The sequence below is a fragment of the Aphelocoma coerulescens genome, unplaced genomic scaffold (assembly GCF_041296385.1).
Source record: "Aphelocoma coerulescens isolate FSJ_1873_10779 unplaced genomic scaffold, UR_Acoe_1.0 HiC_scaffold_75, whole genome shotgun sequence".
NCBI classification, from domain to species: Eukaryota; Metazoa; Chordata; class Aves; order Passeriformes; family Corvidae; genus Aphelocoma; species Aphelocoma coerulescens.
In genome coordinates, this window is record NW_027184061.1 from 615,665 (window position 1) to 635,874 (window position 20,210).

The window sequence follows — 20,210 nt, forward strand, 5'->3', positions numbered from 1 at the left end:
TTGTTCTGGAAGTTGAGGAATTGAGCAGGAGCTTGGCTGAGCAGCAGTGTGTGTCAGTCAGTGCCATTTTGTGGAGCTGCTGGTTTGTGCTGTCACTTGCTTGTGTGCAAGTGCGTGTGGCTGTGTCCGAGCAGATTCAGAGCATGTGTTTGTAAGGAGGCGTTGGTGTTGTTGGTTCGCTGGGGGTGCCCGGTTTTCGGGACATCCCCCCTGGAGCAGGGTGTCCCCCCTTGGTGCAGGCGCGGCCCTCAGGCAGCGCTCAGCCAATCAGAAGGCGCGGCGCTGGTGACTCAGCAGTTGCCAGGCAGAGCCGCAGCGCCCGGCGCTCCCCAGCTGGAGCCCACGTGTGGCCCGGCCTTGGCGCCCCCCGCCAGGGGAATTTGGGGAGGTGGGAGGGGGGGAGCGCCAAGGCCGGGCCGGGCCGTGCTGTGCTGGCAGAAGTGGCTGCGGCGGGGGCCGAGTGCGGGCAGGAGCGGCCGAGAGCCCAGCGCTGCCCCAGCCCGAGCTGCCGCAGCTGCATCGCTGCTCGTGCTGTGCGATCCGAGAGCTCTGGGGGGCAGAGCGAGCCAGGGCTGGGTGCTGGGCCTGGGGGGAGCAGGAGAAAGGCTGGAGGAGCAGGGCTGGAGACCAGAATGGTGAAACGATGGACGTGGGAGCAGCAGGTGGGATTCTGCAGGAGAAGGAGTAGTGTGAGGAAGAGGACTGTGAGGAAGAGTAGGGATACAGGAGGAGGAGGAGGATCAGGAAGAGGAGGCACCGCAAGGTTCCAGCACTCGCTGTATCTGCAGCCTCCCCCCAGCCCCAGGAGCGTTGCCCCCCCCATCCAGCAGGTGAGCAGGGAGGGGGATCCACGATTTTCCCGTGGGTGAATCTTGGTGTTTCTGAGGTTTCTTGGGCTCCATGTTGGTGCTTTGGTATTTTATGGGGGCTGAAATGTTTATATTTTGGAGTGAGTTTTGTCTGAATCTTGATGTTTTGGGAGTTCTTGGTCTGTGTCTTGATGTCTGGGGGACTTTTGAGCTGAGTCTCTGTGTTTCTGAGATTTTTACAGACACAAGATGCCTGGTGATGGACCTGGGCAGGAGGAACCCCCAGCCCATCGTGGTCACCCCTTGTTTTTTCCCCCAAACCAGGATTTGCCAGTCCCAAGGTGTGGCCGGATGGAGGAAGAGGAAAACCCTCCGAGATGCCGCACGAGGAGGGGCTGCAAACGCAGCCCAGAGAGATCCAAGGAGGAAAGAGCCCCCCTGTGCCAGGAAGGCAGCCAGAGATCCAGGCGGAGCTCGGAGCTGGGGGAGAAGCCTCAGGGTGGGGAGAAGCCCCACAAGTGCTTGGAATGTGGGATGGGCTTCAGCTGGAGTTCCAGCCTGATCCGGCACCAGAGGATCCACACTGGGGAGAGGCCCTATGAGTGTGGGGAATGTGGGAAGGGCTTCATCAGGAGCTCCGAGCTGCTCCAGCACCAGGTGATCCACACCGGGGAACGGCCCTATGAGTGTTTGCATTGTGGGAAGAGCTTTGGCTGGAGCTCCAGCCTGTGGACACACCAGCGCACCCACACTGGGGAGAGGCCCTGCGAGTGTTCTGAGTGTGGGAAGAGCTTCGTGCGCTGCTCCAGCTCCATCCCCCGTGGGAGGATCGGCGTTGGATGATCCCCAGTGACCCCTGTGGGGCAGAGCCCTGGTGACCCCTGTTCCGGGTGATCCCTGCTGGGTGGGGGGAAGGTGTTGGAGAGATTTCTTTGCCTTCTCCTTGTGCTGCTGTGATGTGGTTGGTAATAAATTCCCTCCCTGTGCCCAGGCTGGCTCTGTTGTGCCCGTGCTGGTGCTTGGGGCGGGATCTCTCCTGGTCCTTCTCTCAGCTCCTGGACCTTTCCTTGTATTTCCTGTCCCTGTGCAGTAGCAGAGGGCAGGGACAGACTCGTTTTGGTGTCTCCAGGCATCCAGGCAGGGCCAGCCCAGCCCCGGGGGTTGTGGGGGGTTGTGTGGGTCCCCTATTTTCGGGACATCTCCGCTGGAGTAGGGTGTCCTCCCTTGCTGCAGCCCCAGCCCTCCGGCAGCGCTCAGCCAAGCAGAGAATGCCCTCAGCTGGGGCCTCGTTTTTGGGCAAAGCTGAGCCCCTGGACATGTCCCTCCCCATTTTGGAGTGCAGCTGAGCTCCTGGATACCTGGGTCCCCAGTTTTGGGGCTCTATTGGGCTTGCACAGCCTGGTTTTGGCAGCAGGGTTGGTTGAGAGGTGGCTTCTGAGAGAAGGATCTGGAAGCTTTCTCCATGTCTGGCAGAGCCAATCCCTGGCAGCTCCAAAGAGGGAGGTGCCGGATGCAGAGATGCGCCCACAGCCCCTGGGAAGGAGGGAGGGGTGGGGGAGGTTGTTTTGAGGGTCTTCTTTTCCTTCTCATTCTCCTGCTGTTATTTTTTCAGTGTCATCAATTTAATGAATATCTCTAATTAGAGCCTGTTGTGCCCGTGCCAGTGTTTGCTGAGGGATCTCTCCCGGTCCTTGTCCCCACCCAGGAACCCTCGGTTCCATTTTCTCTCCCCTGTGCGGCTGCGGGGGGCAGGGACAGAGTGGCTTTGGTGGGTGCCTGGCACCGGGCCAGCGTCACCCCAGGCCATGGGCACCCCTGAGATCCCGCGTCCCTGGGGACACATTTCTGGGCACAGCTGAGCTCCCATCTGCCCTGCATCTCGAGGTTCCCCCTCCAAAAAACCCCACTGCGGGGCTGCAGCATCCCTAAAGCCCCTCAGCCAATCAAAATCGTGGCCAGCGCTGGCCATGGGGCGAGTGGTGGCAGCTGGGGCCGTACTGGTGGCACTGGTGGTGCTGGGAGCCCCCCTGGCTGCGGGCGTGGAGCTTTCGGGTGAGCGGGGGGACGGGACGCGATGGGAAAGGGGGGAGAAGGGGAAAAAGGGGTGATGGGACCCCTAAAATGAGTGAGAGGGGGAGGGGACCCTCAAAGGAAGAGCAGGAGGGGGCTGAAGAGTGGGGGAGAAACGGGTGGGAGGGGCTGGGAAAGTGGGGAAAAGTGGAGGATGGGACCCTAAAACTGAGCGGGAGTGGGCTGGGGATTGGGAGATTGTGGGGGAAAAGGGTGGAAAGGGTGAAAAGGGGGGAATGGGACTCCAAAACTCCTCTGGGGAGCAGCTGAAAATGGTGGGAGAGGGGATGTGAAATAGGGAGAAGGGTGGAAAAGAGGAAGTCAGAGCACGGGCAGGAGGGTCCCGTGGCGGCCGTGGGGCACAGGGGGTGCGGAGCGGGGATCCGGGGTGGCTCCCGGAGCTCTGGGCGTGCTGGGGGCTGCAGGGGGCACCCCCTGAGCTGTGTCCCACACACACAGGGGTGTTCCAGGGGATGATGAAGTCCGAGTGTCACTTCATTAAGGGCACCGAGCGGGTGAGGTTGGTGCAGAGGAGCATCTGACAGCGGGAGCAGCAACTGCACTCGCCAGCGATGTGGGGCTGTTTGTGGGGGACAGCCCGTGTGGGGAGAAACAGGCGCAGTGCTGGAACAGCCATCCAGCCAGACTGGGGTACAAACGGGCTCTGGCGGACAGGCTCTGCCGGCACCACCGCGACATCGTTGCCCCGTTGCTCGCGGCCCGCAGAGGTGCAGAACGTCGGGCAGAGCGAGTCCCCTCGGGCCCTGCCCTGGGGATGAGCCTGGAGCCCCTCAGCCCCCCTGGTGCCCATCCCCGGGGCCTCTTGTCCTTCCAGGTTCCCCTGAGCTCTCCCAGTCCATCCCAGTCCCTCCCAGTCCATCCCAGTCTCTCCCAGTCCATCCCAGTTCATCCCAGTCTCTCCCAGTCCATCCCAGTCCCTCCCAGTCTCTCCCAGTCCCTCCCAGTCCATCCCAGTCTTTCCCAGTGCCCCCGCGCGTGTCCATCGCAGCCCTGCGTGGCGCTGACGCCCCTCAGCCAATCAGAGCGCGTCTCTCTGATGACTCATCAGTTGCCAGGCAGACCCGCAGCGCCGAGTGCCCCGTGCTGGACTCGGCCTCCCAGTGCCGCGCGCTCCATTCCCAGTCGCTCCCAGTGCCCTCCCAGTGCCTCCCCAGTGCCCTCAATCCACTCCCCTCTCACGAGGGCAGCTCACTTCTCTCAGAACACCCCAACCCGAAGCTGTCTGTGCTTCTAGGCCGATCTCTTGTCCTGTTTTTCGGTGTTGGGCATTCCATCAAGAGCCACCCTTCTTTTTAACCTTGGCAAAGGAGCTGGGAGAGGGTTTGGGGGATCCTCGCAGGGCAGGGAGCAACTGGGATGGAGTTTGTGGAGTCCTGGAGGGGATGAGACTGGGTTTGGCATGTGCTGGAAGGTTTAACGGCGTTCTGGACAGATTGGGGATGAAAAAAAGAGGGGTTAGGGGGTCCTGATGGCTCTCTGGGGCGTTTTTTGAGAGGTCCTGACCCCTGTGGACCCCCCAGAGATGGCAGTGGACACTGCCCGCAGCAAGATTCGGATGGGGATTGGGGACTTCGTGTTGGGCTTCATCTTCCTGGCGCTGGGGCTCGGCTTTCACTTGCTTGAGAAGGTGACGGGGGGTCCCGGGGATCGCATCCCCCTCCCCCAGAGCGTGTGTGCCCCCCCGGGACCCCCAGCCCGGTGTCACCCCCTTTGCTCTGCCCACAGAGCTCCTGAGCCGCCGGCGGCCGCAGCCCCTCCCCGTGCCGGCCGGGACCCCCCGCTCCATCCCCACGCTGATTTTGGGGGGGTCGTGTGTCCCCCCAGCCCCGCTGTCACTCTGCCCCTGCCCGGCTGCTCCCAGTGTTCCCAGTAAGGCCCGGTCCCGTTCATTGGGGGCACTGGGGAGGGACTCTGGGGAACCCCACAGGGGGGCCGAGACTGGGGGGGCAAAACCGGCCCTGGGATGGATCGGGAATGGGAACCCCCGTGTTTCTCCCCCGTGTCACCCCACTCTGGGTGCTGGGAGCCCCCAGCTGCGGGCGAGGAGCTCTTGGGTGAGTGGGGAGGGGCGCAGGGACGATGGGAAAGGTGTCTGAGAGGGGGATAAGGGCCGGGGGGACAGTGGGAAAGGGCTTCCCATGAGAGTCCCTTCGTTTCCCCATCACTTGATCTCTTGAGCTGTTCCCTGGGGCTCTCAGGGGGGCAGAACCTCGTGGGGGGGTCCCCAAACCCCTGTCCCTCCCTGGGGGTCTCATGGGGGGTTCCTCCCCACCCAGCAGCTGGTGCTGAGGCGGCCGTGGGGCAGAGAGGGGTGGGAAAGGGGTGTCCAGAGGGGTCCCTTGAGCTCCCAACCTGCTGAGGGGTGCTGGGGGCTGCTGGAGGGGGGCACCCCCTGACCTGTCTCCCACACAGGTGTGTTCCATTCCTGGGGAAAAGCCCACTGGCACTTCCTTGATGACAACAACTGGGTGAAGTTCATGGACAGGAACATCTACAACTGGGAGCAGTTTGGGCACAGAGGATACCCCAAAATTTAGAGGTGGGATGGAATTGTTTTGAGGTGGAATTGAGCCCTTTGCAGTGGGATGGAGTCGCTTTGAGGCGCCTTCAATCCCTCTCGGCTTTTGGGGTGCAGAGCTGTGAGGGACTGAAATGTTCCGGGTTAGTGGCTCAAACCATTGGCCACCGGCAGCAGCAGCGGGGCCTTTGCTGGCCGTGGGCACAGGGAGCGCCCGGGGGCACAGGGGGGGAACACCCAGCCCGGAGGGGCCGAGCCGGGCCTGGAGCCAGGGAAGGGCAGAGGCCGATGGGAAGCAGATCCGGCCAGGTGGGACAGGGCTTTGGAGCAGGGCAGCGCCCTCCCTTACACAACTGGCCCAGCTCTGGGAACCCGCCCAGGCCAGGCCCGGGACATGCACACAGAGGCCTGGAGGTTGCCATCCCTTCGCATGGGCCATGCCTGGCTCAGCTGCGCTGCCGGGAGGGGCAGGGCCATGTCTTAGAAGGGGCCATAAACCATCAGAGCCCCCAAAGTGCCCCGGGATCCACAGTGTGACATCGGACACTGCAAAACTCCCCCGGGGGAGGTACCTGGCTGTTCACCCAAACCTGAACCTGTATTAACCCACCGAACTTGGAGTTTCTGGGGCTTCCCCAGCCCCCACGGGATCCAGCCTGGGACCATCACTTACACCAAGGACAGCGACATTGGAACAACCAAAACCAAAAGTTTTGTTGCTGATCCAGGGCTGCTGACTGTGTATCCTTCTACTCTCCTACTTTCTTTGCCCTTACACGTTTCCTAAGTGTTACTTTTATGCTTTTAATATTACTGGAGGTGGTAACCAAAAGGGCTCCAAACCCCCTTCACACAGCAACCAAACTGCTCTGAAATAAACCCTACAGAGATATATTATAAACACAGATCTTTCACTGTTGTTTCACTCTCATCTGCCCCAGGGGAGCCATGAACCAGACCCTGGGTTACCCTCGCCTTCAGGGGCGGGGTGGAACAGGAGCCGGACACGGGGGAAGCTTCTGGAAGCTGCTCAAGGAAGCCACCCCTGGAGGCCCCCTATTTCCAAAGCCTGGCCATGCAAACCCAGGACACTGGATCCAAACATGGATCACTCAGACGGGGGGCACCAGGGCTCTGCCTGTCGTGGTTTGACGCAGCTGAGCGTCAAGCACACGAAATCTGTTATTTTTCATAAGGGGAAAATAAGAAGATATTGAGGAAAACTAGAGAGCTGCAAGGCAAAACAGGTTCAAACTTAAACAGTTGCTGTACAAAGAAAAAGTTTATTACCAACAGAATGAAAAGTAAAAAGAAATAACAAGAAATTCAAGCAAACCTCCCCTCTCTTCCAGCACTTCCCTCCTTTTACCCAACTCGCACAAAGGAAGCAGAACATGGGATTTTAGTCAGTGTTGCAGTTCTTGAAGAGTCTCTTTGTTATACTTAAGGAAAAAAGGGTTTTCTTCTGCATCACGTGGTTCCCAAAGTGCCCCCAACAGCAGACCCGCCCGGAAAGAAACAATCTGCTGTGGTGTAAAACATCTCTGCCCTGAAAAATCTCACCGTTCCTTCACACTGCCAGACATGGGCCTTCACATGGGGTTATTAATCTTTTTAAGGATGAATTACTTTGGCCTGAACACAAATGGGGTTTTTCTTGTGACAGGAGGTCTGTAAAAGCCTCTCAATACTTCTATATAGCCTGGCATAGGCACTTTTCATAATTTTCATGGGCCACGGGTGAACTTTCCATCCCTCCATGTACTCCAAATGGATCAGAGACAAACAGTTTGTGATATTACAGTTTCTTACCACGGCCTGCAGGAAGTTTTTTAAGCTGCGCGCGAGAATCGCGGCACCGCCCTCTTTTCTCCCGTCGCCATTTCCAGCTCCGTCCCACAGGACTCACTTTCTCTTCTCTCTGGCTCCGAAGCCGCCACGTTGAAGAGTGTTCTTGTTCGGGCTCTACGGTGGAGAAAGCCTGGCTCCCTTTGTGCTGCTGGCTGCGTGGTGTCCTCTTCAGTTCAGCGCGGAGTGTGCTGGCTGCAGACAGGAGGCTCCGCCGGCTCCCGCTGGCTCCGCCGGCCCCGCGTGGAGAGGAGAGGGACCCGCCGGTGCCAGGGAGCCGCGCCGGATGGGTTTAGCTGTGTGGCACTCCATGGCTGGCTTTAGCTGCCTGCGGCTCTGGGACAGTTCCCCCCCAGCAGTGACACAGGGTCTGTGCTGCGGCGTTGGGAAAGGAGGGGGTGCAGGGGCCCTGACCCGGCGGGGCCCGGAGGCTCCAAGGCCCCCTTCCATCTTCCAACAGGCAAGCTGGAACAAAAGGAATTCCCCCATTTCCGTGTGGTTTAAATAAGCAAACGGAGGACCCCCACAAGCCCCTCACAATGCCCAGGACTAAGCTGGCCTTTACTGGATGCCACAAGACACCAAAACCGCTCTGTCCCTGCCCTCTGCTACTGCACAGGGACAGGAAATACAAGGAAAGGTCCAGGAGCTGAGAGAAGGACCAGGAGAGATCTTGCCCCAAGCACCGGCACAACAGACCCAGCCTGGGCTCAGGGAGGGAATTTATTCCCAACCAAATCCCAGCAGCACAAGGAGAAGGCAAAGAAATCTCTCCAACCCCTTCCCCCCACCCAGCGCGGATCACCCAGAACGGGGGTCACCAGGGCTCTGCCCCACAGGGGTCAGTGGGGATCATCCAACGCCGATCCTCCCACGGGGGATGGAGCTGGAGCAGCGCACGAAGCTCTTCCCACACTCGGGGCACTCACAGGGCTTCCCTTAGCGGTGCCTCTGTTGGTGTCGGGTCAAGTTAGAGCTCTGTGAGAAGCTCTTCCCACACTGGGGACACTCGTAGGGCCTCTCCCCGGTGTGGATGCACCAGTGGGTGATGAGGTGGGCGTTGCGTTTGAAGCCCTTCCCACAGTCGGGGCAGCGGAAGGGCCTCTCATCCGTGTGAATCCGCTGATGTTGGAGGAGGTGGGAGCTGGTCTGAAACCTCTTCCCACACTCAGAACACTCGTAGGGCCTCTCCCCAGTGTGGATACGCTGGTGTGTCCACAGGCTGGAGCTCCACCCGAAGCTCTTCCCACACTGCAAGCACTCATAGGGCCTCGCCCCAGTGTGGATCACCTGGTGCTGGATCAGCTCGGAGCTGCTGGTGAAGCTCTTCCCACATTCCCCACACTCGTAGGGCTTTTCCCCAGTGTGGATCCTCCTTGTGTACCCTCAGATGGGATTTGTAGCTGAAGCCCCTCCCACATTCCAAGCACTTGTGGGGCTTCTCCCCACCCTGAGGCTTCTCCCCCAGCTCTGAGTTCTGCCTGGATCTCCGGACGCCTTCCTGGCTCAGGGCAGCTCTTTCCTCCTTGGATCTCTCTAGGCTGCGTTTGCAGCCCCTCCTCCTCATGCGGCATCTCCGGGGCTTTTCCTCCTCCTCCATCCAGCCACACCTTGGGAATGACAAATCCTAGTCTGGGGGGAAAAACAACGGGTGAGCGCCATGGCTGGGGGTTCCTCCTGCCCAAGTCCATCACCGGGCATCTTGTGTCTGTTAAGACCTCAAAAACACCAAGATTCAGCCCAAAAGTCCCACAAACATCAAGACACAGACACAAAACTTCCAAAAAATCAAGATTCAGAAAAAAACCCCTCCAAAAGATAAACATTCAGCCCCTGGTGGAAGAATGCGGGCAAGACACCGATCCCTGAGGAAATTCATGAGTAAAAAACAACTCTAGGCCTCTCTCTTCTTATCTTGGTTTGGATATTCTCTCTGGACTATGGACGAATCGTGGGAAATGGGGCTCTCTGAGCCACAGAAAAAAATGTATCTAGAAGTAAAAGGAATGCTTGAACAACAAAACAAAAAAGTAATGCAACCGGGAGATGTAGAACACTTCTTTATGTGGCTTTTCAAAAGGTTCCCCTATATTTCTCGAGACTTACTTTTTGATATCGAACCTCCTGAATCTTGTGAGGGGTGTTTCTGGAACGAGATCTGGGATAAGGTATGGGATCAAAGCGAAGCTTTCCGTGCATACCTTATAATCAGGGACGCTCTTGAAGAGCATTTATATGGTCCCATTACCCCTAAAGCAGAAGATCATACTTCTCCCGTGGCCGAGACCTGGTGGCAGCCACCCTGGGAGCGCCTGACTGCAGCCGTGCCGGCAGAGGTGCCTGTGCTGGATGCGCCCGGCCCCCTCGGGAGCGCGCGCCTTGTCGCAGACCCCATCCCTGTCTCAGGGTCCCTGGCCACGCGGCCGCGAGTGAGGGAGCGATGCCGCAGGCGCCGTGGGTGCCATGGGCCACAAGCAGCCAGGAACCGGGGCTTGGCATGGCGGGCCGCTCTGAGCACATGGCTCGGAGAGCCCTGTGGAGGGGGAAGCGGCGGTTTCCACAGCGACACAAGAAACCGCGCAGTGCAGCGCCGAGCCGAAACGGGGCCGCTCTCGAAGCAGCGTGGAGTTTGTGGAGTGGAACCACTCACAGGCCACGGAGCCAGCGGCGATGGCAGCGCGGGGTCGCGCAGAGCCCAGACACGCGCCGGAGCAGCGCCGCTCGGACGACACAGAGCGGCCGCAACGCGAGGCCCTGGCCAAGACATTGGAGTCGGCGAGGCAGCAGCCACGCGGGACCGGCACCCACGACAAACACGTAAGCACGTGATAGGAGAAGTTTTAGCAACGAAAGTCACAGGAACTGTGAAATGGTACGATGTAAAAAACAACTATGGATTTATAACATGAGATGATACAGGCGAAGACTTATTCATCTGTAGAACTGCCATTAAAAGGAATAACCCTAAAAATTACCTGCAAAGTGTAGGAGATGGGGAAGTTGTACAGTTTGATATAGTACAAGGAAAGAAGGGTTTATAAGCAGCGAATGTTACTGGGCCTGGGGGTATTCCTGTCAAAGGCAGCCATTATGCACAAAATTATAAACAATATCCATCCCAGCAATCTCCCTACCCACAGCCTAATTTCCCCTTTTACCCTATACCCAATATGAACCCTTTCCTAAGTTTACCCTATCCCCAGTTTATTCCTAATCCGTTTTTCACCCCATGGCTTCCTTATACAGTTCCATTTCCTTACAATTCCTCTTCAATGCCGATGGGGGGATGAAAAGGGGGAGGGAAGAAATCAAGCCCTCTCCTGCCTCAGTTTCCCCACAAAGCATGCTCAGAGAGTTCTGTCTCTCTTCTGTCAGCCGTAAGATGTTCCAGAGAATCTGTTTGGACATTTAAAGACTCAGGAGAGTGGCTTGTTTTGTTTTGAAACTGTTTCTGTTATGTTTATCCAGTTGTTTTCATTCTCATTTTATTAAAATAAAACGGGTGAGATGTTGGGGTCTCCCCCCCCTGCCATGGGGCCCTGGGGGGAGGGGCCCTGGGGGGGGAGGCACGGGGTTTCCCTGCCCCTGGTCAGCCTCGTTCCCCATTGGTTGGTTTGTGTTCCCCGGGATGAGCAAAGGTCCCGGGGTCCCGTGACTGCAGCAGTTCCTGAGCAGGGCCCCAGCCATGCGGCTGGAGAAATAAACATCTCTCTGAAACATCTACCATGAATCTGTCCAGATATATTTCCTTTCCACGGGACTCCTGGTTTGATATATACTTGTTACAGTATTCCCCGCTGTAACACCCCCACATGACCACAGACATACTGCAGCTCCCTGGAAATGGCATCGAATCACTTCCTCCGCAATTCCCGTTAATTTCCCGCAGCACAGCCCCGGCTGGGCACGAGGAAGCTGTGGCTGCTGCTTTGTTTCCTGAACTTCAAGTGAACCCAGCTCTGCCCACAGCTACAGGTGCTGTTGATCACTCAATGACAGAATCGTGCACTGGGCTGGGGGGACCTTAAAGCCCATCCAGTGCCACCCCTGCCCTGGGCAGGGACACCTCCCACTACCCCAGGCTGCTCCCAGCCCCACCCAGCCTGGCCGTGGACACTGCCAGGGATCCGGGGGCAGCCCCAGCTTCTCTGGACAAAGCGTAAGGAAAGTGCTTGTGCTCCTCCACAGATCTGAGTCAGCCACAGTGGCAATAAAACCCTGGGCTTAAGGATGTACTTAAAAACATCAGAGACGGTCCCTGTGCTTTTATAGGTAAAAGAGATCAAATGTTACATGGAAACAGTCAGGACTTCAATGCGCTCAGAAAGGCCCTTCATGAATATCAGGCAAGAGGACAGAAATTAGAAAACACCTTCAGCCAAGTAAAACTGGCTTCATTTACTGAAACTACAGTAACCACCTGCTTTTGTTGCCTCTGTGCTCTTACAATACTGTCCAGAATTACCATGTTCAGAGAAAGTGACCACAGAGGGGGGAAAGGATTATTTACAGCAGTTCTACAGCCCTCCTTTTACTTATATGCTCTATTTAAATATTCTGGCTATTTCAAGGGCTGGGTAAAACTGGCTTTTGTAGACTGAACACAGAAAACAAACAGCAGAAAAATGCAGCATTTCCCCCCTCAGCCAGAACACAGCGAGAGCGCAGTGGTTAAGCAAAGGCAGAGTGATTACCAAGTACACGGCTGCTCCTACCTGGCAGAAAGCAAAGGGAAAAAAAAAACATATGAGTCATCAAATACATGGGAACCTAGAATGCAGAGAATACTTCTCTGCCTGTTTTGAAAGGTTTTACCCCTCTGGACAGTACTGTTGCCCACCGACCACAAACACAAACCAACAGAGAGTCAGTTTATGCGGTGCTTTATTCAGGGCCCGGGGACCTGGGGACTGGTGTCCCAAATCAGGCTTCCCAAAGACCTATCGTTTCACTCAGCTCTTTATACAGTTTCAAACATTGGCACACATACAAAACATTAACAATTGATAATCATACCCCAAGCCGTATATCTTCATGGTTGTCTAGTCTTAGATAATGCTCAATTGAACTCCCACCACTGAAATCCCCCTTGCACGCAACATATATCAACCCAGAACTATGCCCAGCTAATTCACTACTCCTAACTTCCCCACCCAGCACATTCCATTCCTGTTTCCCAAGAGAACTATTTCTACACCTGAGGCCTTACAGCCTAGCAGAGCCTTAGCCTTACTACTTCTAAAATCCAATATCCTATCCTTTTTGTAGCAAGTCCCCCCTTTTGAGCATCCTTCGAGCTTCTTCTGGGTTCGCAAGGATGCTCAACAATTCACGTCGCTGTTTCGCGATAAGCAGGAGGTGGAACGGCTGGTTCTGCCAGAACTTCTCTTCGCATTATCGCCTTCATTATTCGCCGAGAGTGTTGACCTTCCTTGACAATCATTCCTAAAAGACACTTATATACTATTAAGGCAACTAAAATTATTATAACAATCATGATTCCATACTGTACAATTGAGGATATCCATCCGGACATCCGAATTCCCAGGGAGCTGAACAGTTCTCCAACCCAATTATGTTCTGCCTCTTTCTGAATATTATTCACCTTTCCTTCAATCTGTTCTAATTGACTTATATCCTTTTCTACTTCCTGTGTAACATTCGGGATGTGAATGCAGCAATGATCATCTCTACCATGCAGATATCCACATACGCCATGCTCCTTTAACAATATCATATCTAAAGCCATCCGATTTTGAATTGTCATCCTAGACGTAGCTTGTAACTGCAGATTTAAGTCCTTGAATCCCTTCTTGGTCACAGCCGCCAACCTTTCTGTTTGCCCCAACAATTTGTACAGCATTTCCCTGTTTCAATATGATGATATTTGTGCAAAGAGAGATTCTAATACCCACCCAAATTTAACTCCTGAAGAAGGTTCATGCCAATCTTCCCCTTCTTCTAACCCTATGTCCCCAATTTCCTGACTTATATCTCGCTTATGTCTCATTTGTATTTCTGAGGCCGTCAATTTTGTCGATTTCCAAAAAGGACAAAGAGTTGGAACTCCTAAAGTAATTTGTGTAGTTGGACCATCTACCGGCATATGAGTGGTCCAGTGTCCGTGACCCATTACCCAAACTAAATTTCCTGGAGCTCGGATTGATGTAGTTTTACAGTTTAACTCTCCTTCTGTATTTTTGTCTTTTATCGTGTGGTTATATCCCCTACATTCACAGCCAAATCTCAAAAGTACCTTTACAGGCAGTAGACTCACAGACTCACTTGGGCTGTCACAAGTGAAGACCTTAGTGCAATTCCAATCGGTCATTCCAGGTGCATCTTTTCTCCAACTACCCTGTTCTTGATAGGTCTTTGAGTAAGTTTGGTTTTTCCGTCCCTTCCAATAAATACACCATTGAACTGTTCCTATGTAACTATAGGTTTCTAACAAACTAGGTCCCCAGATTGTCTGCCATTGCTCCATGGTAGTTGTGTTTGTAACATTCTGGCATATTATTTCAAAATATTGTTCAGTTGCCGGGACTTGTAGCGTTTGCCTCTCATCGTATTCACACCATCCTACTCCATGGAATCTTCCGATTTTGGTAAATACAGCATTCAGAAGCTTGTAACAATCTGCTCGGTTCCCCGGGGTTTTCCTCCTTATCACATTTGTCCGATTAACCAATTTAGTTCGGATCCTAGTCTCCTGGGTACAACTTAAGGTAACTGTTCAATTAGATGCAGGCATGTCTGGAGCTGGTATAATTCCCCATGGTATAGGATCTCCTGCCGCATGGGGCAAAGGCAGACATGCAGTGATTGCTGATACATTTTGTGTTTGCCCAAAATCCCTAATTAAACCCACAATCAGATTCTCTGGTTTGGTTCGGATTTCATCCTCTGGTACCTACCGAGTCACCCTTGTTCTTTCAACATAAACACTAATCATCCCGGTTGCCCACCAGTCATCTCGAGCAACCCAACACCAGTATTGTCCATTATCTTGCTGTTCCAGGACCTCTTTAATTACTAACACTATTTCTTGGGGTTTTCTTCTAATTTGATATTTCCCTTGAGCCACCAAGTTCTGTCCTCCAAACCACCATTCATACTCAGTGTAGCTTTCAGTTGGTATCCTACATCTTAAAACCAAATCCTGCCCTTCCTTTGCGTTATATATTTCCTGTTCAGGCTTGATTCCTCGATCCTGTTGTAATACCACTTCTACCTTCCTGACCCCATAACCTCCCCTATTACCACAAACGAGAACACAAAGGTATTTACCCTCCGATCTACCAATCTCTGAGTTCGTTATATTCAACCATCCTCTGCTTTCATTTCCCTGCGTCCACCAACTTGTCCCTTGTACCTGTGGATTCCACATTTCCTGTGTCGTGTTCCATTTCCACCATTTCATTCCAATCTGTTTCTGACACCCTGTCTCAATTTTATGAGTACATTTTATTCTGAGAGGAGGTCCATCCCACATATCTACTTTCCCATTTGGGAGAGTCACCTGGACCTTATTTTCCGGTTCTGTTTGGGAGATATTTAAAATGTCAAGATTTACGAATTCATAATCATAACTCCCTTTTATCTAAACTATACAAGCATATTTTCCTGTTCTGGCCTTTGTTACATTGGATATCTGCAGGGTAGTCCTACCTTTTTGCTGCTTCTCATCCCAGACCGTTTCTACTCCTTTATCTTGAATTTGATCCTTGGTGATCCATTTCCATCGTGCCCTGACTCTGTCCCATCCAGCTCCCTGGTCATCGACAAACAAACATGTGAGATTTACATTTGAATTCTCCGGTACCCACACCCTTGATTCAGGTATTGTGATTTTAACAAAGGTTTCAACAATTATTATTTTACTCAAGAGTAACAACAACAGCATTAATTTTTGGCTTTGAACACCATTCTTGTGGGAGATAGGGGTTCCACCGACCATCGGGAGGGGACCTTTTTGACCCGTGTGTAATGGATCCAGCTGTTGATCCCGTCGACCTTGACGGCGGTGTAAGTTGTCATTATCACTTGATGGGGGCTGTCCCATGTTTCCTTCAGAGGCTCCACCGACCAGTTCTTCACATAAACTTGGTCTCCTGGGTGAATATCGTGAGCAGGAGTGTCCAGAGGTAACGGTCGATTCCACTCCAGCGTGGATCTCAGTGCTGCAAGGGTCTTATTTAAAGACAAAACATAATTTACAATCATCTGATCCCCAATTACATGTGGGTCCCCTTGATAGGTTACAGCATGATATGGTTTGCCGTACAAAATTTCATACGGACTTACCCCTATCCTTTCTCGTGGTTTAATCCTAATCCTCAGAAGGGCTAGAGGCAATGCTTGGGGCCACTGTATTTTAGCTTCTTGACAAATCTTTTTAATTTGATTTTTCAGAGTTTGATTCATTCGTTCCACCTGACCACTAGATTGAGGTCTCCAGGGGGTGTGTAAGTGCCACTGAATTCCCAGAATAGTAGAAACTTCCTGCACGATCCCTGCAGTAAAATGTGGTCCTCTATCTGATGATATTCCTAAAGGAACCCCAAACCTCGGAATAATTTCCTTGAGAAGGGTTTTCACTACCTCCTTGGCCTGGTTCGTCCTGCAAGGGAAAGCTTCGGGCCATCCTGAAAAGGTGCACACATAAACTAGTAAGTACTTGTATGCCTGAGATTTTGGTAACTCGGAAAAATCTATTTGCCAGTAATCCCCTGGTTGTGGCCCTACACGTATTTTCCCCATTTGGACCTGTCTTCTAACCAACGGGTTATTTTTAATGCAAATCGGGCAGGTGGCATTTATTCTTTTGGCCATTGTTATCATCGAATTAGAGAGTACTATTTTCTTTAGATGTTCTACCAATGCTTCTGCACCACAGTGGAGTTTGTTATGCTCAGTTTCCATGACTACTTTAATTAATCCCACTGGCAGTATAACTTGTCCGACCGGTGTTACATACCATCCTACAACATTCCTTCTTGCTCCAGTGAATTGTGCCAACCGTTCATCCTCCGGAGAGTAGCACGGTTTCTCTTCCAAATAAGGTGCAGCGGGATTTTCTCTTGTCGGTATCAGAGCCATTTGAGTCCAGACCAATCTGGCTGCCTTTTTCGCAGCTTCATCTGCCATCCGATTCCCCTGAAATTCCTTCCCGGAGTCTGCTTGATGACCTCGGACATGCATGATCGCTACTGCTTTAGGTAAGTGTACAGCTTCCAACAACTGAATTATTACTTCCTTATGTTTGATCTGTGAGCCTTGAGAGGTCAAAAGTCCTCTTTCTTTCCACAGAGCCCCATGGATGTGAACTACACCAAATGCATACTTTGAATCAGTCCAAATATTCACTTTCCTGTCTCTACTAAGGACCAATGCCCTTACCAACGCCCATACTTCTGCTTTTTGCGCTGAAGTTTCCGGAGGCAGTGCTTTAGCTTCCACTATTTCCTGGAGTGTCACCACAGCATACCCTGCATACCTGGTTCCATGCTCCATAAAACTGGATCCGTCCGTAAACAGCTCCACATCGGGATCTGCCATCGGGACATCTTTCAGATCTTCACGGCTGGCATACACTTGTTCGATCACCTCCACGCAGTCATGCTCCAGTTCTCCTTCCTCTTGGGTGGACCTAAGGAATTCTGCTGGATTGAGATGGTTGGTTATTTTCAATTCAACATCATCTTGTTCCCGCAACTGAGCCTGGTACTGCATCATTCTGCTGGAGGAGAGCCAATGCCCCCCTTTTTGTTCCAAGACGGCTATGACCATGTGAGGTACATATACCGTGATGTGTTTTCCCAGCGTCAGTTTCCGTGCCTCCTGAATTAGGATTACCGTAGCAGCCACTGCTCGCAAACACCCTGGCCACCCTCCGCTCACCATGTCCAGCTGTTTCAAGAAGTACCCCACGGGCCTCTTCCATGACCCCAGTCGTTGCGTGAGTACTCCTAAAGCTAATCTCTGCCTTTCATGCACATACAATTGAAAGTCTTTTGTCAGGTCAGGCAGACCCAGAGCGGGGGCCTCTTTGAGTGCTTGCTTCAATTCCTGAAAGGCCTTGTGCTGTGTCTTACCCCACTTAAATTCGGGTTCCTTGATTGTTTCATATAGTGGTTTGGCCATAAGTCCGAAATTCGGAATCCACAGGTGACACCAGCTGACCATTCCTAGAAAAGATCTTAGTTCCTGATTATTTCGTGGTACAGGGATTGCACAGATGGCTTGAATGCGGTTCACCCCTATTCTCCTGACTCCTTGTGATATTTCACATCCCAGATAAATCACCTTCTGTTGCACTAGCTGCGCTTTTTCCTTGGATACTCGGTATCCTGCCTGACCCAACATGTTTAATAGTTCAATTGTTAACTTTGAGCACAGTTCCCGCTCCTCTGTTCCCAGGAGTATGTCATCCACATATTGTAAAACAACATAAGAAAAAGGAGAATCTTTTACCTTGGTAGTTTTCCATTCCTCTAACTCCTTTGCTAGCTGGTTTCCAAAAATGGTGGGTGAACACTTAAATCCTTGTGGCAACCTGGTCCATGTTAACTGTCGCTTGCGGCGAGTGTCTGGGCTTTCCCATTCAAAGGCGAAAATGTATCGACTCTCGGGGGCCAGTGGGATGCAGAAGAAGGCGTCTTTTAGATCAATCACTGTGAACCACTGAAAATTCTCAGAAATCGATGTTAACAATGTATATGGATTGGCCACCACCGGGTGTATATCTTTGGCAATTGCATTTACTGCTCTCAGGTCCTGCACCAACCTGTATTTCCCATTTGGTTTCCTTACCGGAAAGATTGGAGTATTAAATTCCGATTCGCATTCTTGTAAAATCCCTAATGCTATAAATTGCGTGATCATTGGGGCAATTCCTTTCCTGGCTTCCAAACTGATAGGATACTGTCGAACTCTTACCGGGTGTGCCCCTTCCTTTAATTCAATTTTCACAGGAACGGCTACCCTGGATCTGCCCGGGGTCCCTGTTTCCCATACCCACGGGACTACTGCCTGCTCTATTTCCTGGGGTATCTCCTCTGTCTTTGTCTCTTTAATCACAAAAAGTTTTGCCAGATTCCCCTCCGGGATTTCTAGTTTAGCACGCCCTTTCTCGAATATGATTTTTGCATCCAGTGCCGATAATAAATCTCGCCCCAACAAGCATTCCGGGCTGCTTGGCATATATAAAAACTGGTGATCCAATTCTTTGTTTCCAAATTTGATTTCCAGTGGCCGCAAGAATGACCTCTCCACCACCTCCCCCGACACCCCTACTACTTTCACAACTGAATCACTTAACGGTCCTATTTGTTCATTGATTGCAGAGAAAGTGGCTCCTGTATCTACCCTAAATTCCCTGGGCCCCCCGTCAACTTCCAGGACCACTTTTAGATCTTTATCTAGTCAGCTCTGATTTTGATAGCCCCCCATCATAAAGGCTTGAGCGACACCTTGTGGTTCTGGCGCGAAAGGGTTTAACCCATCATTCGCATTCATTCCCTGATTCATGGGATTCCCTCCTGGAAAGTTACTCATCGGTGTCCCCATCCCCAAATTGAGGGGGCACTCATTCTTCTAATGACCTTTGGCGAAGCATCGGGCGCACTGATTGGGCCCCAATTTACCTCTACCCCTACCCATCATCTGGTTCCCTACATTCTGATTCACAAAACCTCCGAAACCACTTCTTCCCCTGCCCCCGTTTCCTCTGGTTCCGTTTCTAACACCATCATTCCACATTTCCTCTGCCAGTCCTTTTTTCCTATTAGCTGATAAAACAAATCCAAATAGGGTATCTCATCCCACTTCTCATTTTCCCGTAAATACCGCATCATGGGGGTTATAATTTCAGAATTAATAGTGCCATTCCACGGCCACTGCATCCCCCCAGTTTCATATTCAGGCCATACCTTATTACAATAATCAATCAATTCTCTTTTCCGCAGTTCCCGTCCCAATTTACCCTCCTTCCAATGACTTAGCAAACACCCGAGGGGAGAATCCTCCGGAATATCCTTATCTGAACTTGACAAAGCCCGAAACACCCGCAACGGCATCATTCCAGAGGTATGCAACCACACAATAACGCACACAACTAATAACACACAGACTAATACCAATACCAATTACCACAATATCCAATTCCCTCCTTGCTTATCTCGTCGCCGCGAGAAGCAAGGGCTGGCTCTGCAAAGCTTTCGCTCTGTCTGACGGCCAGCGCCAAGGCTTTATAATCCCAAACCAATGCCCCAACCCTGCGAGTAGAGACTCGTCTTACCGGGCAGGCTACCACCACCGGTTTAAAAGGAATAAAGCACCTTGTGGGCTTACCTCACAGTTGTCCGTCGGACGCGGGGTCGGGCACGGGCTGATGTCTCCCCAGAAATCACCTGGTGCCGGCACGGAGCAGATCACCCCGCGAACCGCCCCTACGACCCCCGGAGTCCTGCCGCGGTCGCCAGAAAACTGTTGCCCACCGACCACAAACACAAACCAACAGAGAGTCAGTTTATGCGGTGCTTTATTCAGGGCCCGGGGACCTGGGGACTAGTGTCCCAAATCAGGCTTCCCAAAGACCTATCGTTTCACTCAGCTCTTTATACAGTTTCAAACATTGGCTCACATACAAAACATTAACAATTGATAATCATACCCTAAGCCATATATCTTTATGGTTGTCCAGTCTTAGATAATGCTCAATGAACTCCCACCACTGAAATCCCCCTTGCACGCAACATATATCAACCCAGAACTATTTACTTTTAGGCATGTTCTCCATGCCCAGCTAATTCACTACTCCTAACTTCCCCACCCAGCACATTCCATTCCTGTTTCCCAAGAGAACTATTTCTACACCTGAGGCCTTACAGCCTAGCAGAGCCTTAGCCTTACTACTTCTAAAATCCAATATCCTATCCTTT

The 20,210-nt window shown here is 52.6% G+C and overlaps 1 protein-coding gene, 1 long non-coding RNA gene and 1 pseudogene across 2 annotated transcripts in view; 2 read left to right on the plus strand and 1 right to left on the minus strand.

Moving 5' to 3' along the window:
• The window catches only part of LOC138102437 (uncharacterized), a 705,988-nt pseudogene that overhangs the window by 42,788 nt on the left and 642,990 nt on the right, over nt 1-20,210 (plus strand).
• The window catches only part of LOC138102394 (zinc finger protein 180-like), a 31,759-nt gene continuing 19,754 nt past the window's right edge, over nt 8,206-20,210 (minus strand). Inside the window, exon 3 of the mRNA XM_069000106.1 lies at nt 8,206-8,638. Coding sequence (XP_068856207.1) covers nt 8,206-8,638 — 433 coding nt within the window. The remainder of the gene's footprint in view (nt 8,639-20,210) is intronic.
• On the plus strand, nt 16,237-19,473 carry LOC138102451 (uncharacterized). Its single transcript, XR_011147418.1, has 3 exons — nt 16,237-16,487; nt 16,579-17,063; nt 19,236-19,473. It is a non-coding gene; the product is annotated as an uncharacterized lncRNA (long non-coding RNA).